The sequence below is a fragment of the Aythya ferina genome (genome assembly GCF_964211825.1).
Source record: "Aythya ferina genome assembly, chromosome: 7".
Lineage (NCBI taxonomy): Eukaryota > Metazoa > Chordata > Aves > Anseriformes > Anatidae > Aythya > Aythya ferina.
Window position 1 is genome coordinate 32,751,499 of NC_140302.1, and position 19,917 is coordinate 32,771,415.

Below are 19,917 nucleotides of genomic sequence, written 5' to 3' on the forward strand. Positions count from 1 at the left end.
TTTCCAGATTTTTCATGCCTTTCTGCATGACTTTATTTACATTACATAATTACAGTTTAACAAAAACACTGTGGTCTACAGAGAGTAAAATTACTCATTTCAAATTCAAGGGACACAAAAGCAGAACTGACAGTTCAGAATGACAGATGTGGGTAAAGCCACTGGAAAATGCCATTTTTCCCTACAGCAAGGGATTAGAGTTTTCATATGATATAGTACCCTTTCTCATATTAAAGCTGCAAATATAATGAGACACAGAAGTTAAAATATCGCTGCTAAGCTAGGGAAATATCTAAAAATCCCATCACGGCATGACTGTTTCCTTAAAAACTCTTGGAAATGATGATTAATGAGTTTCAGAGACCTGTGTGAAAGTTCTGGCTTACTTTCTTTTCTCTACTCACCATCCTGCGTACAGGCGCCAAGAAGATTGATGATATTTTTATGCTTTCCAATCATCTTCATCATCTCCATCTCTGATACCAGGTCCGACAGATCCTTTTCTGTAGCATCATCTGCACAAGACACAGGTGCAGTTCATATTTTCTATCGTGCCAGCTTCTCTAAGGCTCACCAGCTGCTATAAAGTGTGTGCTTCAGAATGTAGAATATGCGATCTGTTTCCTGCTATACATTGTGCATTATACAAAGTCATGTGTTATGCCCTAATGAAAAATCTCTGCCTCTTTGATGGACTGACTGCCTCTTCAGTCATATGTTAAGAGTCAGTAATACGAGACATAAAAATGCTGTCTTTAACTATCAACCCTTAATAACCGTGCCTTTCCTAAAAGCTAGCTTTATAATTAAATTCAAAGCAAACAGACCCCAACCACCTACTCCAGGATCTACGCGAGGACTGCTGCTGAACTGAGCTCAGCTAAAAGCAGGGAGACCCACGCGATGCCAATACATCCAAATACTCGCGGCTAAAGATAAACAGGCTGTCAAGAGCCCAGATTTACACCGCAAACCACCGAAGGCTGAGGTCAGCTATGTGCACTCTGACCCCCCTACACTGACAGAGCTCAGATGCCGCAAAGGAAACTTTTCGTGGCTAAAAGCAGCCTCGGACCCTGCTCGGCCAATTTTCTTACCTTTCAGCATCTTCACGGCCACAGTCACCGCTTCTTTCGGCCGGTCTTTGTCAATCCCCACCGCTTCGGCCATGACCACTTGCCCAAAGCAGCCTTCCCCCAGGGGTTTACCCAGCGTCAGCCTGGAGGTGTAAACAGGAGATTAACACACAGCATCTGGGGCAGGGGCGCAGGCAGTGAAATTCCAGAGCTAAATATAAAAAGCTTTCGACAACTTGCTGCGGCACGAAGCACTTATCATATGGAACTAATGAGACGCGCGGCGCGCATCGGCTTTCACGCACGCTGCGGTCTGTTTTCTTAGGGACAGAGCAGGGAGTGTCTAATACAGGCAGATCAGTTGCTAAACCCAGCTTTTAAGCTGCCCTTGTGCTTGTAACGGGAGAGGCCGTGCTCAATGGCTGGCTGGAGGGATGCACTGCTTGCAGGGGAAGAGCTTGCAGAGAGCATCAGGCTGCAGCCGAAACTCAGGATGTGGGAACAGGCAGCAGCACCCCAGCCTCTAGTGTCATCGTGGCCTGTTTTCTTCTTTGTATGTAGACCACAAGGAGATGGAAGAAAGGTTTCTTTGTGCACGCTGCCATGTGTTTGCTGTCAGGCAGCTGATGGTTCGTATGGCAAAAGGTGGTATCAAAACCGGATGGATGTTTTAGGTTTTACTAACTCCTGTGATACAACAGCAGAGAGGAAACAGTCAAACGTACTTCCAGATAGCCTAATTTTAGCTCAAACTTCACATCCTTGCTTTCTGTTTGGGCATGCAAACCACACACATTTGCTTAACAATGTCCTGTGCTGAAGGGATCACGCAGGGCAGCAAGAGCAGTGCAGCAGGCAGCAGCTGCAGGCAGTTATCACACACAGTTATCACCCCGCTCCTCTCCCCAAAACTGAGGAGGAGGTCAGGGGCTGCCTTCTTGGGAGAAAGAGGAGGGAGGACGATGGTGAGCGGGGAAATGAGGCCGGGGATGGGCGTGCAGGGAGGGGTTTGTCCCTGGGGGATGCTGCCGTGAAGGCACTTGGCAGGGCTCGGCATCCCCTACACGCTGCCGTCTCCGCATCCACCCCGTCCACAGCAAGATCGCTCTTCTTACATCTTCACGCATTTCCCCAGCACTTTGATCCTTTAAGGGGCGAGACGGGAGCCTTTATCCGCCCACAGCTGGCTCTGGTACAGTCTGTTTCTTGGCTGCAGGCTCGCTGCTGCCACGGATGTCATGGCTGAGGGTAGCAGAAGACGCCTCCTCCCTGCAGCACCCGGGCTCTGCTCAGAGCGGGAAGCAGACTGGGGGAAAGTGGAGCCCCGTTATCATCCTGTGTTGATGTAAAGACCCTTTTAAGAGGAGCAGTCACTAACTGGGCCAGCTGCCTATGCCACTGCACTTTGTGGAGCACATCCCCGGTTGCAAAACTCAGCTCTTAACAGACAGGCTTCAATCCCAACTCGAGGAGGATAAAAAGATAAAATACAAAAAATACAAAATACAAAAAACGTCTGAGCCTCTAGGCAAGATCTATTTTTTGTTCCAGCACAATGCTCACAGATTCTGTCTCCTTTTGCCACAAAGAACATTGTTTAACTCCAGAAGCAGGGCTGAAGCAGATGTCATGGAGAATGCTGAGTGAACTTGATCCAGTTAATGTTATCCAGTGCTGGGGCCAGACTTGGACAAGCACTTTCATATCCAAGTTCTTACGGTCGTGGCTTCCCATAGTCAAAAGCAGGATTCACAGATCCAATGCAGGTAGGGGCTGGTTGCCAAAAGCACGGACTTCTGTCCTCGCCCATGAATCCCAGGGGGTTGTCATACCATCAGCAGAAGGCTGTTAGACCGAGGCTAAGTGGTTTGCAAACCCTCCTTGCTTATCTGTTCAGGGAAGAGAGAGGAGCGAAGGGCGATTCCTCCCCAGGGCAGCCCACGGACACTTTGTCAAGCACGGTCTCAGCCGTGGTGAGAACTCCTCAATCTGTTTTGGATTGGTTTCTAAAGCAAACGCTGGTTTAAAAAGGTGCAAAGACTGAAGGGCAGCATATGCTATGCTGAGGTCATCCTGCACTTTATCCAGAACTGAAATTGAATTTAGGATCTTGGCAGAGAACAAACATTTGCATTGGAAACTGGTTAATTTATGTGCTATTGCCCTGCTAGGACTAAAGTAACAAACCCCTCATTGTGTGCCTCTTGCCCCCCAACCTAATAAACTGCCTCTAAATAGCCTCCTTTCATTGGAAATCTGCTCCACCTACATTTGTGCTGAATGTCGGTTTTTAATGTTTAGCACTCTAAAATTTTCCGCATTTAGTGTATCCCCCAAGGGTATGGGCTGACAGAAGTATGTATACAGGCCCCCACTGTTGACTAGAATCCTGCAGGTGGCAATTACTGCTTTTTGCACTAATTTTCAGCTACATAATTAAAATAATTTCCAGAACAGTTGTCAGGAGGTTCAAAATTACGGCTCTGCTATCCAAAAGTTACAGTGCTGAGCTTTCAAAGAAAACTGTTCATGATAAAAGGTGTTAGTTTCTCAAATCCACCTAAAGACTTCTTAAAATTAGCATCAGGTTTCATATATAATCCTGGCTCTACCTGTATTACTATTATCTATTTTACATGCCAACTTTATATTAAGCAATATGATCATAGCTCTGATTATTCGGCAGCTCATTTTGTATGTTATTCAACAGACTTCAAAGAATTATTTAGCCCTGTTAATTTAAATGTATCAAAATTCAGTACATTCTGCTTGAAACCTAGTCCTTTTAAACCACAGAAATTGTACACACAAGTACATAATATGCAAAATGCCCTGCTAAATCAAAAATGATCACCACTAATATAGGTTAATACTAAAGCACCAGAAAAACCTGTCCATAAGATCTAAGTGAAAGAAAAGTTTTCTAATACCATATTCCAGACTTTCTCTATCTCCTATTTGACATTCTATTACATATTTTATAAACATTGACCAATAATGTACCAAACTAAAAAACATGGTTTAATGTACAGAGGTAATGCTTGAGCAAATCTGCCCTTTAACTGCGGTTGTACATCAGTATCTCTCCCAGTCTAGACCATATATATTTTAAAATAAAGTTTCAGATTCACTCCGAAATGAGGAGTTAGATTTCAGCAGAGTATCTGAAAGCCTTTAAGAAATCAGAAAATAAATCAGAGCAACAGGCAGAGAAAATTCATCTTCCATTTAAAAAAATAATAATTCAGATAATTGAATTGGATCTTGATCCTCATAGAAGGTTCAGGTAATTGAGATTTTCTTTCAGCTAAAGAAACCCTGAGAGACTTTGGAAAGAAGCTCCCTCTCATACTGAGTCAAGTTGTATAGATACACGTAGGTAGCACTAAGGGAAACGGGCAACATACTTATCTCTCGGAAACTCCCATTTCGGGTCTTCTGGCAATTCGTATTCCGAGACTCCTGCCAGCATTGGGGCATCAGCAGTAGAGGAGAGGCGAGTAGTTATCCTCACCAGAGGTGTGTTGGAGTTCATGGAGGAGCTCGAGTCGGCCGACACCTGTTGTTGCAATGCAAGATACAAAAAACAAAAAGGCAGAGATGTAATCTTGGACCAAAAGCTGAAAAACAGCAGTACATGAAAACCAAGCCAGCTAAGAACAGTGGTATGAGGGACTGAACCTCCAGTCTTGTTTGGAGTGAACTCTTCTCCTACATTTACACCACCCCGTAAGCACAAAACTGATTGCAATCGCTGCCCTGTCAGTCTGTCCCATGAGCTGTAAACCACTGAACAAAATTCTAAAATACATTCAACTCAGAAATGAATTTAAATGTATGTTTCTTATAATTTGATAAATTATTTTTAATCAAGTGAGTATTTATATCACCACCCTCAGATACGTAGTGGGCAGCTTCTACTGTGAGCAGATAAGCTCTCTCCTACTCATTTCTAGCTTCCCGCATCATCATTTCTTTTTTCCAAATCAGTACAAAATTTAATAGCAACACCTAGAAATACTAGAGTGAAATTTTCATTTTTTAATTTAAAAATGGCATTTTTACAAAGGCTCCCCTGATTTTTTCCACCAGTGCCAGTGACCAAGGTCACAGGCTTGTTACTATGTAGAAAACGGAGGATATCCCTTCATATGTTTTCTAAATGTTTAATATTGAAAGTATCAAAAAAGCTATCTCAACAGATAGGGGTACCTCAGTTTTCAATGAACTACATTCTTAAGTGAATACTCTGTGAGGCAGAAAAGAGTTCATAAAAAAAACTTTCACGTCCAACACTTCAAAGTGTAATTCACTTTGGAGAATTACTTGTCATCGTCCTTAACAAAAATACATTTTCCTGAGAGCATCAAAGGTAATTAATGATAGCTGCTTTGAAAGCAGAGGCACGAGCTATTCCATCCACGTAACAAAAATTCTGTTGGTGAAAATGGTGCATTTTCCATAAGGTTCTTCTCTTAAACCTGCAAACAGCCCGCTGTCTGCAAAAACGCATACAAAAAATGCTTGTATTGCCACCGTGTCCCCTCTTGTAAGAGTAAATCCTCCTTCTTTCTTCAGGTCAGGAGAATCTGTGCCAAGCCTGTAGCTGGTGGCCACAGTGGGATGAAGGTCACGTTGCGATGCAGTTGGTGGTACCCATCCTCACGTCAGGTGGCAGAAAATGCTTCTTGTCCAGCATTGTCAGGACCTCGCCCCCAGGCTGGAAGCCTAGAGCATCAGTATAACCACCCCTCTTGACCTTTCTCCTTGTCATCTGGAGTCAACTTTGACACCAAGTTTGCTTATGTAAAGTGTCACCAGGTCACAATTTAGTTTCAGAGGTCGTAGAGCTAGGTAATAAAAGCTGTTATAGGCAAACAGATCCTAATAGCGTTAAAGTGCAAGTCAGCGATATACAGTGATACGAACACAAAATCCTCTTGTCTCTGTGACACCTGGTAATTTAAGGGAGCACGATGTTGCACTCACATCCAACTAACAATTACAAACCACCGAGTTACTCGAGCTTCTCAGCATGGGGCTGAAAGGCTGTTGCAACCACATCGTGCTCTTACACAATGCATTTTGACAGGACGAGGTTATGGCTCTCAGATTTCTCATCAAGATTTTGACAAACGTTTGGCTTAGAGGTCTTTTTTCCAGGTAGACAACTCCAAGCCCATCCCATCAAACAGGTTTGGGTTCTCGGCGCATTTTCCTTGGGCCACAGATTAAGACTGGAAAGGGGTTTCAGAAAGCACAACGTGTTAAGGACTGCTTTCAAAAGATTAACATTGGTAACCAGTTTTGCAGCTGACTGACAGACTTTCCTTGACACCAGAAACTCCACCTTCTGCTTGCATGGAGATGTATGTCTAGGAACGAGCAAGTACAACCGCACAAATAAAGCATCCATTCAAACACGAGAGCTGGACCGCCTTCCCCCTCGCCCATCCCACTGTCGTTAGCATTAGTGTTTGCTTTCTGCAAATATAAGTACCTGGCACATTCCTCTAGCATAATAAATACAGTGACCACTTGGGATACAAACAGAAAACAGCTATTAATGTAGACTGTGTAGCCATAAATAAACCAGTAAATGAATACTGAACAGAGCCCTTAGAGAGGGGCGCTGCTGTGCCCAGCCCACGGAGAAACACACCTGCAGAAGCTGAGTTGCTTGCTCAGAGCTGCACAGCAAGTCAGCAAGAGAACCAGGCCCATAGTTACATTTTTACTTCTTTTTTTTCCCCTCATTTTCATGATTTCAGCTTTAAAATGATGCTGAATGAAATGAACCACCAATAAATGTACAAACAGCTTTGCAACTCCTCTCTCCCTGAAGTCTTCCCCTGAAGTCCAGTTCTCCTATTTCCAAGATTTTTATTCAAGATTTATTATTTATTATTTTTTTTATTTATTATTTATTATTTTAAACTTCATGTTTATGTTCTTGCCTTCCTTTGTCATCATAGACAATGTTTTTGTGGGACAATATGAAGGCATGGGATTGAAACTGCAAAATTTAGATGATGCCCCTTGGGCACCAGAAACAGACCAAAATGTCCCGGGGTCTTTTTCTTCAGGGATATAATATTTTTATTAGACATTGTCCAGATCTCCGCAAAAGCTCCATCTTTCCACTAGCTCTTACACTCACAATTCAGAACCTTAGAGTAGTAAAAACTGGTAAATGTAAACATGCAATAAACCGAAATACTCCAGTGATGCATTTCAAACACAGAAGTTAAATAATAATAATGCTATAGGAAAATAAATGAAAGACTTTGCCAATTTCCCTTTCAACGCAATTGAACATGTTTACTTCACATAATAAATGGACAGTTGGCTGGAGAGGCTGCAGCTAACCGAAGTACATTAGCTTGGAGAGGAACGATGAGAAATCCAGAGGAACTACTCAATGTCTGGGAGAATTAAAATGGACTGCACTCCCAGGGAATATTCTTCTGATTGACTAACTGGAGCAGTGCAAGTGGTTACAGGAGCTGAAGGGCTATAAAAGTCTGCTCCAGAAAAGATTAAGCCAACCCAGGCTGGACTTCAGTTGGAGGAGATTTTTCTGTTTTCAAATGGCCTTTTCCCTTTTATGCAATAGTAAAGAATTAACCTTTGAACTCATCCTTTAAGCATCTCTTTTCATTGCTTTAGAGTGCACTATAAAACAATGAGGAAAGCCCTACATATTTGAAGGTCAGTAGATGTGGTCAACTTTAATCTGCAAGTGTACACATAAGTAATAGCACGTAGAAAGCCTTTTTCCAGCCTGCAACTTTCCCCTTTCCACCTGCAGCACCACCCTCCGGACCCTTACCATGCAGGTTCAAGAAGCAGTGATGGTCCTGCAAGGAACCCCACATCTCTTTCTTCTTGCCTTCAAGTATGTGAGTGCTTTTTTTTGGTTTCAATGCAACAATTCAAGGCATGTAGGACTCAGGGGTAACAAAGGTCATACTGAGATTTTGGAGCAAGCTTTTAATTATATGAGGACAATATACAGACCCAGGGCTGCTTTGGGGTCTACCAGGTGCCATGAAGCAGCAGGTAGAAATTTGGTCAAAATGCACAACCTTTGTGGGCAATCTCCCAGCCCACCAAAACATGCCGCTATGCTGTTATGTTGGGACGTGACAAAGGAACAAAGCAGAGCTGGGACAGAGAAGTAAAGGTTCACCTTGATGTGGGCGAATGAGCCATCCTCATGCTCTACTCACTGCATTGGTAACGCCTGTTTTAAGCAATGACGCTACACTGAGAAGACATTTTGGGAGCTTGATTAAAGCAAGGAGGGCAGAAGTCAGCTCGACAGAAGCAGAACACTGAAGGGACCGTTGTGCTATGTGTCAACCTCAACAGGAGGGTAGCTCTCCAACATAAAATGTTTCTTGTGCGCTTTCTTTCCACTTCTAGGAGGTCAGAACCAAGAAGAATATCAGTCTCAGCCAGATCCTCAGCCCCATTCCTGGACTGTGGAAGGAGAAAAGCCCACCGTCTCCAAACCTCATGTACCAAGGCATTGTTACATCCCCATTTTAACTATATATTTGTTCTTCAGCCAACATGCTGTATTTAATCAGCTTTGAGATAATACTTCGCAAGCATTTCTAAGCAGTGGAGCATTTAAAACTTAAATGAATCTTTAAATGCCATGTGGCAAAATCAGCTGCAGAGCAGTGTGTAATTGTCTGTAATTGATTATGAAGGGTGTTTTCCTCCACTGATGATTTATACCATATCCTGAAGCTTAGATCTGTCAGTTCTGGCACTCATGCTGTGAGTTTTTAGCAGCCATGCAGTGATTTCCTATAATTGTCAGTCTTTTTGAAGGCTCTGCTATAAAAGTTAATTTGAAGTCATATGCATATATGTATATAAATATAGCTGGTAAGAAATGCAATTAGCTGTTGATAGAAATGCCCCATCTCAGCGACAGGATCTAGGAAAATATAAGGTAAATTCACTAGATGGAATCTAAAGATTCGTGATAGAAGTACTTGCATTTGAAACACTTGCACATGCACTATCCTTTCATGAAAAGATTGACTTTCAAAGCACTTGCATAACAGCAATAACAGCAATATAACAAAGAGTACAACTAGGCAAGTCAACAGTCTTTATATAGAGAAAACCAAGGATAAAGCAAGAAACTAAAGTACGTATTGCAGTAAATTCCTTGAAACACCTCCTACTACAAGTTATCTATTAATCTTTGTATTTCAGAGGCTTTTCCTTGACATGAATGATACTTTTACAGCTCAACACTACATGCAATACTATGGTTCTTTACTTGTTCCAGATTACTCTTCTTTTTCTCAGGCTCTAGATGCCACCATCATTTTGAATACAGCTATCGGGGTGGTGAACCTCAGTCTTACTTTAGACCAACCAGTCTCTGATCATCACAAACATGTTCACTGTGTGTTTATGAACAACCACAGTACGTATAAATTAACGTGAATGTATTTAAAATACTAAGCAAAAGAGATCATTCCTCCTTTCTAAGACAAACACACACATGTAGTATGAGTAGTATGTATGAGTGGTCCAAAGTTCACAAAATCATCCTATCAACGACTACGCTTTACCCTTCAGTTGGAAAAACCTCTCACATAAAGCCCATGGTGCAAACCAGCTCGCAATGCTCACTCCTGCAAATCTCTCTTCCCACCACCTCGCGAGCTGGTGCTCCCATGCAGAGCATGGCTAATCCCAAGGGAGCACTGCAGCTCTCTCTGCTTGCTAGATTTCCCTGTAAGTGGTTTCTGTTTCAAAAACCAAGTACCAGATCCGAGTGAGGCACAGGACTGCAGGGGGAGGGAACTGATAATTCCTGACTTCATCATGACCCTTCCTATGAATGCGGAGAGAACCACATTTTGGCAGGAAAAAATGCCTGCATGTGGGGAATGATAAAATCCTGTAGTAGCTCAGACTAAATAGTCAGTGTACGAGAATCCAGGCCTGCAAATCAAACCATATGTTACTCAGCAAGACTCTTATCCCACTTAGACGAGATGGCATCATGGCCATGCAAATGCCTCCTCTTGAACTGGTATTATTTTCATATCCAGATCCTTAGGGAACTTGACCTCGAAGTGGCGAGCTTCCAAAACAATATCACAAATACCCCAATACATGGCCTCATTTCCCTGGAATCCCAAGAAATCACATCCACTGGCCCCGGCTCTCTGCCACGCTCACACCATCTACCTGTCACAAGCACTTCCCCTGCTCACTCGCACTTATCCTCCCAACAACTTGGCCACTTTTTCTGCTCTTCCTCTTTACAGCACAGCACGCAGCCAAAGGAGAGCCCTCTGCACCCACGCCTCTAAATATAGGGTCTGTGACAAAGCCCTACAAGGCTGTAAATACAGTTATCTGAAATACAAATAAACTCCAACCAAAAAGCAAGCCTGGTGATACAACAAACCAATCTGAACTACCCAGGAGAACACACCCATTAAATAAAACGCCTCCTGGATTATTTTTTATTTTAATTATTGATTGGTTTTGAAACTGAAAGCCATTTTTTGAAAGATGCAGAAACTAAACTGCTGCAGCCTTACAGACTGGCAAGACTGATAACTGAAAATCTACGAAATCTTCATGGTTGATGAGCAAGTTTCCAGGGATTGCTGGTCTCATCCTGCCTTTATAATCCAGAACAATCAGTGAGATGACCAGTGAAATCATAGAAACAGAAATACAGATTTCTTCTTAATATTTGTAGTAGCTGTTTTCCTCTGTAAAAATATGACAGCAGAGAGCCCTTGAATGAGAAACTCCTGTAAATGAAAGGATAGTCAGGAGAATTGAGGGTGATGGAATTTTTGCTCCTGGGTTGAAATAGGATTCTCACTTTCAAATGTGTATTGTTTTTCAAACAAATAGTCCCACTTTTAAAAGCAAAATGCCTTTTTTCCTGCTAAGAAGTTTGAGGAAAACAAAGTTAACCGATAAAAACTGACCTGACAAGCATGTTATAAGACAGAGATGTTTCCCTCTGTGAAAACAATAGCTTTGGAGAAGTTCCATATTGCATCATTTAATGATAAACAGCAAAACTGTGGGCAGTGGTTGGCACTGGAGTCACACGCACTGAAATAACACTTTCCCCTCAAGGAACCATTTTCAACGGACACAACTGAGCTCACACCAAACCCTGGGCATTTTTTAAGCCATCAACTTATCTCCGGGTTATGATGATGCTTTTATTTTCAGGCAGAAGTCTAACACATGCCTTTTATCTAAGCAGCTAATATTTATCTTTCTCTTTCTACTTAAGTATACAACATTTGAAAAGCCGCCTTTGTCCAGAAATCTACGTTGAATTTTAGCCATGGAGATGTGTAAGCTGAGCTGAGGGCTTCTCACTCTTTGCAATATACTCAGAGTACCTCTCCTCTCCAGTGATTTTCAAGCAAATGCATAAAATCACAGAATAAATTTAAAATATGGCAAAGCAAGTAAAACAAAATAAGAATTTTTTGCTAAAATATATATATATATATATATTTATTTTTTTTTTTCAGATTGGACAAAGCTCCTGTCCCCCACCTCAAGGCTTTGTGAGACGCCACCCCTTAGAGGATGACAGCTGATGCATTACAGGAGGGATTCCTCTGCTGTATTTCTAACCAAGTAGATTCAGAAAACAAAAACACCACTTGAAATCCCAACACCAAGCTCCACCCTAACTCTAAGCACATCCAAACTTTCATATACCCACCTCTATTGAAGAACTAGTTTTAAGGTAGGGTATTACTGCGACAGCGCTAACGTGCTGGACAGGCTACAAGAACCACCTGCAGAAATGTCACCCCACTCATTAATGTTGCAGATGAACCAAACCCTCAGATCCACACTGCCCTGACCAGATCCAAACCCCACAAAAGGTCCCTGTTGTTAATAACGAGGTGAACCAAAGCCTCAGCTGCAGACTGCCCTCAGCCTCGCAGCGCTGGCGGTCTGGGTGTGGGTCTAGCTGTCTATTCTGAAGACTCACTGCAAGACAATCAAAACATATTAAAAGAAGTCTTTAGGAGACGATAGTATGTGGGAATCAGGGCTGTTTTGGCAAGCGATGGCCTGTGACAATGCCAAAGGCCTGTTACTTGTTCAACTGGTTTGTTGTTCGTGGCGCTGCCCTCTCCAGAAATGCTTGCTGCCAGTGACAAGCGATTGCAAAATCTACTTCGTGCAATCCTGTTGTGTGCATCTTACATCTGGCATTCGCTTTTGTTTCTCACTCAGAAACGTCAGAATCTTAACCAACTGCCTGAGATCTGATTTAGTGTTTCCCCTATTTTTATTTTATTACAGTCTTTCTATTTTGAGGTGGATTCTGGATGCTGAGCTATGAAATTCTCTCCCCTCCGTTCTTAAAATTTTTTCCCGAAAAACACCTCTCCGTATCTGGTACCTAGTTACTACAATAATAGTCACCTTAGAAACATTATAAATACACAATTAAATAGGATTCTGTTCCAAAGTCCATTTAAGTCACTAAAAAATTTTCCATTGACTTCAATAAGCTGTGGGATCAGGCCCCAAAAATACTTCAAATAGATTTTTTTTTCCATCTATAGACTGCTAATACAGAATATATTCCTTTTTTTTTTTCACATTTCTGCTCTGACATCCCTGATTTCCTTGCCTTGAGACACACACTGCTGCATTGGGACGTGCTTTCTTCCCATGCCAGCCTCCTAGGTGCCAGCCTAAAACCATCCCTAAATGCGGTTTGGTTTAACGCTCATTCATGCCCCTTCCAAACAAAGCTCCCATGAGAAGGATGTGCTGGCTTCGTGCTTTGGTAAAAGTTCTTCAAACTCTTTATCTACTTTCTGTTACCTGTCTGCGCAGAGGGATTCGCTTTGTCAGCTTGTGGACAGCCGGCTGGCTGCTGAAGTCGGGCTTCTTGGTGGTGTTCTTCATGCGGCACAGGATGACCGTCAGCACCATGCAGGCGATCAGGAAGACCCCTATGCAGTAAATTGCTATTTCCAGGTAGTCTGGAGATGTCGGATATTCCTTCTCTTTTTCAGGAGCTGGATCGCAGGTTTTCGGGAGGGAACAATCACACCACAGAGTTAGCACACAGCACAAGTATAGTTCAGCACAGTGCTTGGAACAACATGACATGGTAAAATATCAGCAGTTCTTGCCGTGACTTCGTGACACTCAGAATACTGTGGATATTTAGGCTATTTTGCAATCTGGGAACAATGCGTCTCTCCAGATCACTGGTTTAACTTCTCATTTTGCCATCGTGTGTGCCTGTGTACCTAAGTAGGCATATATAGACACGTACATGTGTCTGCCTGCTCAGGTAGACAAACACACATCAAAATATTGAATGATCAAGTCTAATTTCAGGGGAAAAGAAGGAACTGAAGTATTCAAACTAGGTTCAGGTTCATTTTGTTGCTCAAGTCAAACTTCAAAAGCACTGTAATTATTTTTAACCACATAAAGGCACGTTTAAAGATGTAATACTGAATTTGCCAGCCTGAAAGAATGTCTCAACTCGCAAACAGAAGTTGGGGCTTGAGTCTGCATTGCTTGTCTATCCAAAATTCTCTCTGGGAGCTTATTACACAGAAGGAAGGTGGGATGGTCCCTCACCATGTTTATAAAATTTCGCTGAATTGCTAACAGCATGTCTTAGTGAGTGCTCCTTTGTCAGCCACGCTACGGCTGGGTATTTTAAGGAACTTCAACAGCAGTTGCTAGTCTATGAGATTAGGTTTTAGTGGGAGTGGTTCTACCTAGCTGTTACTGTGACTGAAACCATTTTGAAATCGTCTTTGAGACAGTTATATGTGCAAACACAGTCCCCTAATCCCTTATCTGGGATTTACCCCCCAGATAAACAGCATTCCACAGCAATCAGCAGTCACTCCACAAGCAATGCACGTTCAAGCTGAAATTTTCTTGTGCTTTGTTTGAGGCTTATAAAATATTCCATTCAAGAAAGTCGGTTAAAGTATGCTGTTCAAGCACTTGCAAAATGCAAACACTGCTAGCAAAGCAAGCTTTACACTGGTACTGCCTGCCTGCTTGGTGACAGACCACGCAGGCTTGGCGTTCACGTATGAGTGAAATGTAGTAATGTTGCCTCATTCAGCGTATTTTAAAAAGGGGTAAGAAATTATCTGCAGAAAGTTTCACTCATGTACAATGAATCTCAGCAATATGCACATGCAGGTTTTGTACTTCTTACTCAGGATTAACAATTAATAAATGGTAAGCACAAGATGACCCAGCAAACCTCAGGTGGTTCACATTTTTTCAAAGGAACTCTTAAGGCAGCTGCCAACAGTTATAAACAAGAACATTTGACTAGTGTCAAAACCAACTATGGTTACATCTTCTAACAGCTGATAACAATTTTCAGGCAATAAAGCACATTGATGTTTGTTTCTTTTAAGGACAGAAACATCATCAACCCCAGAACAGCAAGACATGCTTTGCAGTAAAAGCAAATGACTACTTGTTTTCTTAGTGCATGCAATGTTTAAAGATGCATGGAGCTGATTCCCAAGATATGGAAGGCACTGCTTCTGTACATAATCCATCGACATTAAAATTAGAATTTTCATTTAAAATTTGGATGATAGGTAAAAGTGAATTTCAGCATATTGAATAGCTTAGGTACTTTGACAAATTAGTACACGATTATGGCCAAATCAGTCCCAAAGCTTCTTAAGAAACTCTGAATTTCCTCCTCTTGAAGTTTACAATGATTGATGTGGTGATTTTCAGTTATCACACTTAAGTGAGAAGGAAGCGCAGCTTCCTATTGTTTTTGATGAACATTTAACAGATGTAAAAAATAATTAACTGCAATAGCATTTTACTTTTTAAATGTTTTTGTAGTTGCAAATTACAATGTCACAAGACAATCCATTGGCTTGAGACAAGTGTCTTTAAATAAATATTCATATAAAATCATTGTAAAAACATTGAGGAAACCTGAAGTCATTTTCTGAGACAGAAGCTGTGCTAATTCTGCAGCAATCAACAAAGGAAAAAAAGAGGAAAAACCACTGAAAGAGAGCAGTGTATACCTGGCAGAACTGTCAACCATGCAGTGTGAAAGGATATCCCAATAGAATTACCCGCCAAGCATGTATACTCCCCAGCATCCTCAAAAGTTACATTCCGTATATAGAGAACCTCAATTTCTTTGTCCGTGGTGTTAACACCGGCAGCCTAGAAAAAAAAAAGAGGGAAGCAAGAGAAAAAGCTAGACATTGAGAGAATTCTTGTGGACAGGGAGATGAAGCCACAGGGCTTTGCACTTTGGAAAGGCAGAGGTGGAGAGATGCAAAGCTCCTTCCCCATCCACAGTCCCTCATCCAAAAGGCGTTTACCAACAGGTCCCAGCTCACCTCAGAAAGTCATCAACACCCTTCACCAGACCTAGACTCACCACCTAGACATGCATGCAATCAAATGACATGGAAAAATTAACCCACAAAAGGTTTTTTTTTTCTTCTTTTTCAATAAAAGAGTTGAAAGAAAAACAGAGAGAAAACACAGTAGGACAGAACGTGGCATCCTTCACATGTAGTTGCCTGTTTCAGAGGAATAAAAATATATTCTGAAAGGATGAAAGAAGGTAAATTCTGCTCCAAAGGCTACCACTTAACAAATGTCTCCAGCAATCTGTGGTACTTGCATCATCCACTGCACTAAAATGCTGTACATTTTGCAGTGTTGCCAGATCTCAGAGTTCAATCTGAAATCCAGTAATATTTGATGGTTTGCTTAGGACCACAGTGGACAGGTCACGTAGGAAGGTATCTATGCTCGTGTTCAGAGAGGATCAGTTGTGGCTCTCAGATGTAGAGAGAAACTGGATCCCAATGGTGCAAGAACCAGGGAGGAGAAATATATATTTTTCTAAATCTTAGAGAGAGAGAGAGAGAGAGAGACAGGAAAAAAATAGACTTTCTTTCTGCTCTTATTCTGGACTTGCTAGATCTCTGTCGTGACAGGTCATTACATGGCTAACCAGTGAGTGTATCAGTCTTTATCCAAACTTTTACAAATAGATTGAATCCAAAATCCAGAGGCTTTTAGACCTGGGACTTTCCAGCTGTCCCAGGATGTGCACAACAGGGCATCAGTGCCAATGACTCTCTTATGGAGACTTAGGGAAATTATTTTAAAAAGAGATGCTGTTGGGTTTTGTCTCTGTTCCATTGCAAAACATCACTTTGAAGTATGTGATGAGAGAATAAGCAAATTTTTACTAAATCATTTTCAAGTAAATTTAGTTGTGAGTCGTAGACACATCATTGCTAATCTGTATTGTTCATGAAGGATTATAACCCAGGCAATAATGGGCAAATACAACTGGGAAACACTCCCAGCCCTGCAGCATTGCAGGTGATGTAGGAGGCCATAAGTGACTCAACTGACCTGGCCTATGCTTCAGTGGCTACTTACGTGAATGTTTCATATCTATATATATATACACACACACACATACACCCGTATGTGTGTAAAATAGGTAAATACACCAATTAGACTGTAATTATATTTCCAACAAGTACCCTGTATGTGAATTGCAGAAGTATGCAGAATTAAGAACAAAACTGAACATAAATGTGTACACACACAGAAAGCAGATACAAGACAGAATGAAGATCAACATCAGAAACCACAGCTTGTGGTGCACACAGAATATTGTGGGAATTTTTCCATGGCTGCTGGTTTAATACCAGTTGCATCACCAAAGGAGGATTACAAATATACCACAAGGCCAAGGAGTTATCCTACAAGCTGCCTGCAGTTTCCCAAATCACCATTTTTTCCAGCTTCTACATCCAGCTTTCTTTAAAAAACATTGTTACCTTGTATACTCGGCAGAACAGAGAGCCAGGCAGACTGGTTGGCCTCCCCTATATAATTGGAGACCTTACAAATATATTCTCCAGCGTCCGCCTCTGTCACATTGTACAGTGTCAGCACTTCAGCATTGGAACTATTTATCCCCGAATGCTAGAATAGACCAATAACACAGGAGAACAATGTAACTGCTGCCCAAAAAGGACACAAATCTGTCTACGGTCCCACCACCAACACATCATATGAACACGCCTTCCACTTCACGCAAGCATCAGGGTCAAAACGTTGAGGGTTTGGGTTTTGCTTGTTTTCTGCTTATTTTTTTTTGTTTGTTTGTTTTGCTTTTAAATCCAAAGCAACACCAACCAGCTCAGAAAAATCCACAGTGCAGAACAACCCGGTGCCACTGATATGCCACATCACACTGGGGAAAAACAGACATCTTTGAAGGCTCAGCACGCGGAAAACCCAACCCTCCAACAAACTTTTGGCAGCAGGTGTCACGTAACTACACAGTCTTTGAAATAAATAGGCTGAGGGAACATGAAAGAAATGGAGCATATACTCCCAGTATGTTATGGATGCACTCTAACAATATATAAACGTCAATAAAGATCCTTAAGAGGGTTTTTGTTATTATTTTTTTCTCAATAAGTCATTCCTGGAATGTTTAGATACAAGACTTCAAGGAAGTTTAAAAAAAATGTGTCTATAAGCTGCATAATTAGCATTTAGACTACCAAACGTTTATCTAACTTATTTTGTTTCTGACAAACACTTCCACTTTCAAAAGAGGTTCAGATCTCAGAATTCTTGGATTCACATCAACGAAATACAATGCTTTATAGAAGTTGTCACCACCACTAGCATCTGCAATGCCTCACCTTTAAAACCTGGAGATACGGCAGTCCATCTGGTCCGTATTTACTGCCATTCTTCTCTACATGCTTTATCCACTGAATATGAGGTTGAGCATCACTGTAGACTTTGCAGACAAACTCGACGTCACCTCCGACTACTGCAGAGGCATTTGCAGGAAGGCCAGCTTGGAGGATAGGCCTGTGCGGTGATCGCTCTGCTCGGATGGGGAGGGCGAGTGAGAGGGAGCAAGGGAGAGAAAGAGAGAGAAATAAAGATGCATAAATAAGCAGAGCTGCCAAGAAAACTGTAAGTGAACTCGAGCCAAAAAGCCCTGTAAGCCTGTTGGCTGACTCCTCCGAAATAACACTGCAGCCAAAACGTATAACAAAAACTGCAGTTCAAAGGAGATGACTTGAGCACTACACTTGTAATATAAAGAATAGCTATTTGGGGGGAGGGGAAAAACCTTGCCTAAAAGGTTTACGCGTTTTTCATAGTCCAATCAAGCAAGAAATAAGTAAAATGCCTTCTTTTCTTTTTCAAGAGTTACTGTAATAAGTACCTCAGAGTTTTGAAACATACTAACTGGACTAAATCTCCACAAGTTAGGAAGGAGGATTAATATATATATATATTTTTAAATGAATCAACAAGGTATTGAAATAAAAAGGAATTTCTCAAAACTAGCAGAAGCCTCAGCACTGGAAGGTACCATGGAGGACACATACCAGATAGCTCAGCTTCTCAAAGCACTGATCCATAAAACAGCGACAGTAAAGCATGAGCAAAGCATGGATGGGAGGGAACCTTGCCCTCAGCTATGATGGTGAGGCAGCTTTCCACCACCCTCACCAAGCCTGAAAGCTGCTCAGATCTCCTGGGTGGTAAGCAGGGCACCAGCCCAGCTCCCAGTTCTCCAGGGCCACCAGCAGCCTTTTTTCTGGACAAGGCAAGTGGGCAAAGCAGAAGGACTTTTCATTTGACCATCACATAAGGGAAAGCCCTCCAAATGACAGCACTAATTACCAAATCGTTTTATTATCCAGTGAGCAGTATGGACAACACCACTGGCCCCCCAAAAAAACCTTCAGAAAGATGTGGCTTTCCATCATCTAAGTGGGAACTCCCTCTTCAAGAAAACTTAACTCTGCCTTTTCCTTTTATAAGAATAAAAAGTTAATAATGACCTATGTACACATTCAACCTATGAATCTAAAGTGAAGATCCCATTGCCCATCACTGCCTGAGCTTCTCTCCTGCTCCAGGAATTCTTTCGAAGATCAGGAAAAAAAAAAGAGAGTGAATCTAAATATTTATTTTTAGAGGCTGTACACTGGAAAAGCTTTGACGTTAAGAGCCAAATCAACTGAATTTCAAATCAAGCACTCCTTAAACATACTAGTTTCCAATAAACTGTTTCACAAGCAAACATTGCGAGTGTAATAGCAAATAATGATGCCCTTGGAACAATGGGATCTTTCATACAGTCCAATATATTTGGCATGCAGCAAACATCTACTGGGAATTTATTCACCGAGGCTACGCTGGCAGCATACTACAAAGCAGCAGTCTTATTTTACTTGTGGCAAAAGTGCATTTGTATTGCATTTATTAAATTATTCCATGGCTATGCGTGTCATTTTCAAAAGATCTAGGAATGATTTAACCTTTTTTTTTAATTTGTAAATTACAGTAGAACATATAAATTGCTATTTTACAGTTCTGGAGAAACCTTTTTAAAGTTTCTCACCTTATGCTAAATAAGCTCTAATTTCACCTCCCTCACTCCTTCATTTGGGTACAAAAACAGCAAGCAAAATCTCTCTTTAATAGAAACCTTACACCATCTTCCAAAACTTATTACAGCTGCCTTCAGTATAAAATGAAACCTTAGAGAATGTTATTTAAAATGTTTTTTAGAAGTCAGTAGGCCTCATGTTTCATTTCTCCACATCAGGGTTTGATTTCCTTTGTGACCTTACTTGCTGCCCTTAAACAAACCAGAGAATGAGGCCCGAAACATCTTGGAAAAGTTCCTACTATGCCAGCATCAACACACGAAATGTGTTTAGTTTATCCCGATAGCCATCAATGATTT

General features: G+C 41.6%; 1 protein-coding gene across 3 annotated transcripts in view; it reads right to left on the minus strand.

The window, feature by feature from the left end:
- FGFR2 (fibroblast growth factor receptor 2) overlaps window positions 1–19,917 on the minus strand; it is an 80,867-nt gene that overhangs the window by 13,175 nt on the left and 47,775 nt on the right. For 2 of the 3 annotated variants that reach the window (XM_084526259.1, XM_084526258.1), the window contains 6 exons: window positions 17,843–18,033; window positions 15,170–15,314; window positions 12,951–13,147; window positions 4,484–4,635; window positions 1,098–1,219; window positions 405–515 (listed from right to left, as the gene is read on the minus strand). In XM_084526259.1, coding sequence (XP_084382385.1) covers window positions 405–515; window positions 1,098–1,219; window positions 4,484–4,635; window positions 12,951–13,147; window positions 15,170–15,314; window positions 17,843–18,033 — 918 coding nt within the window. Of the gene's footprint in view, window positions 1–404; window positions 516–1,097; window positions 1,220–4,483; window positions 4,636–12,950; window positions 13,148–15,169; window positions 15,315–16,963; window positions 17,112–17,842; window positions 18,034–19,917 lie in introns of all 3 variants that reach the window. The other variant, XM_084526257.1, reaches the window with a different exon arrangement.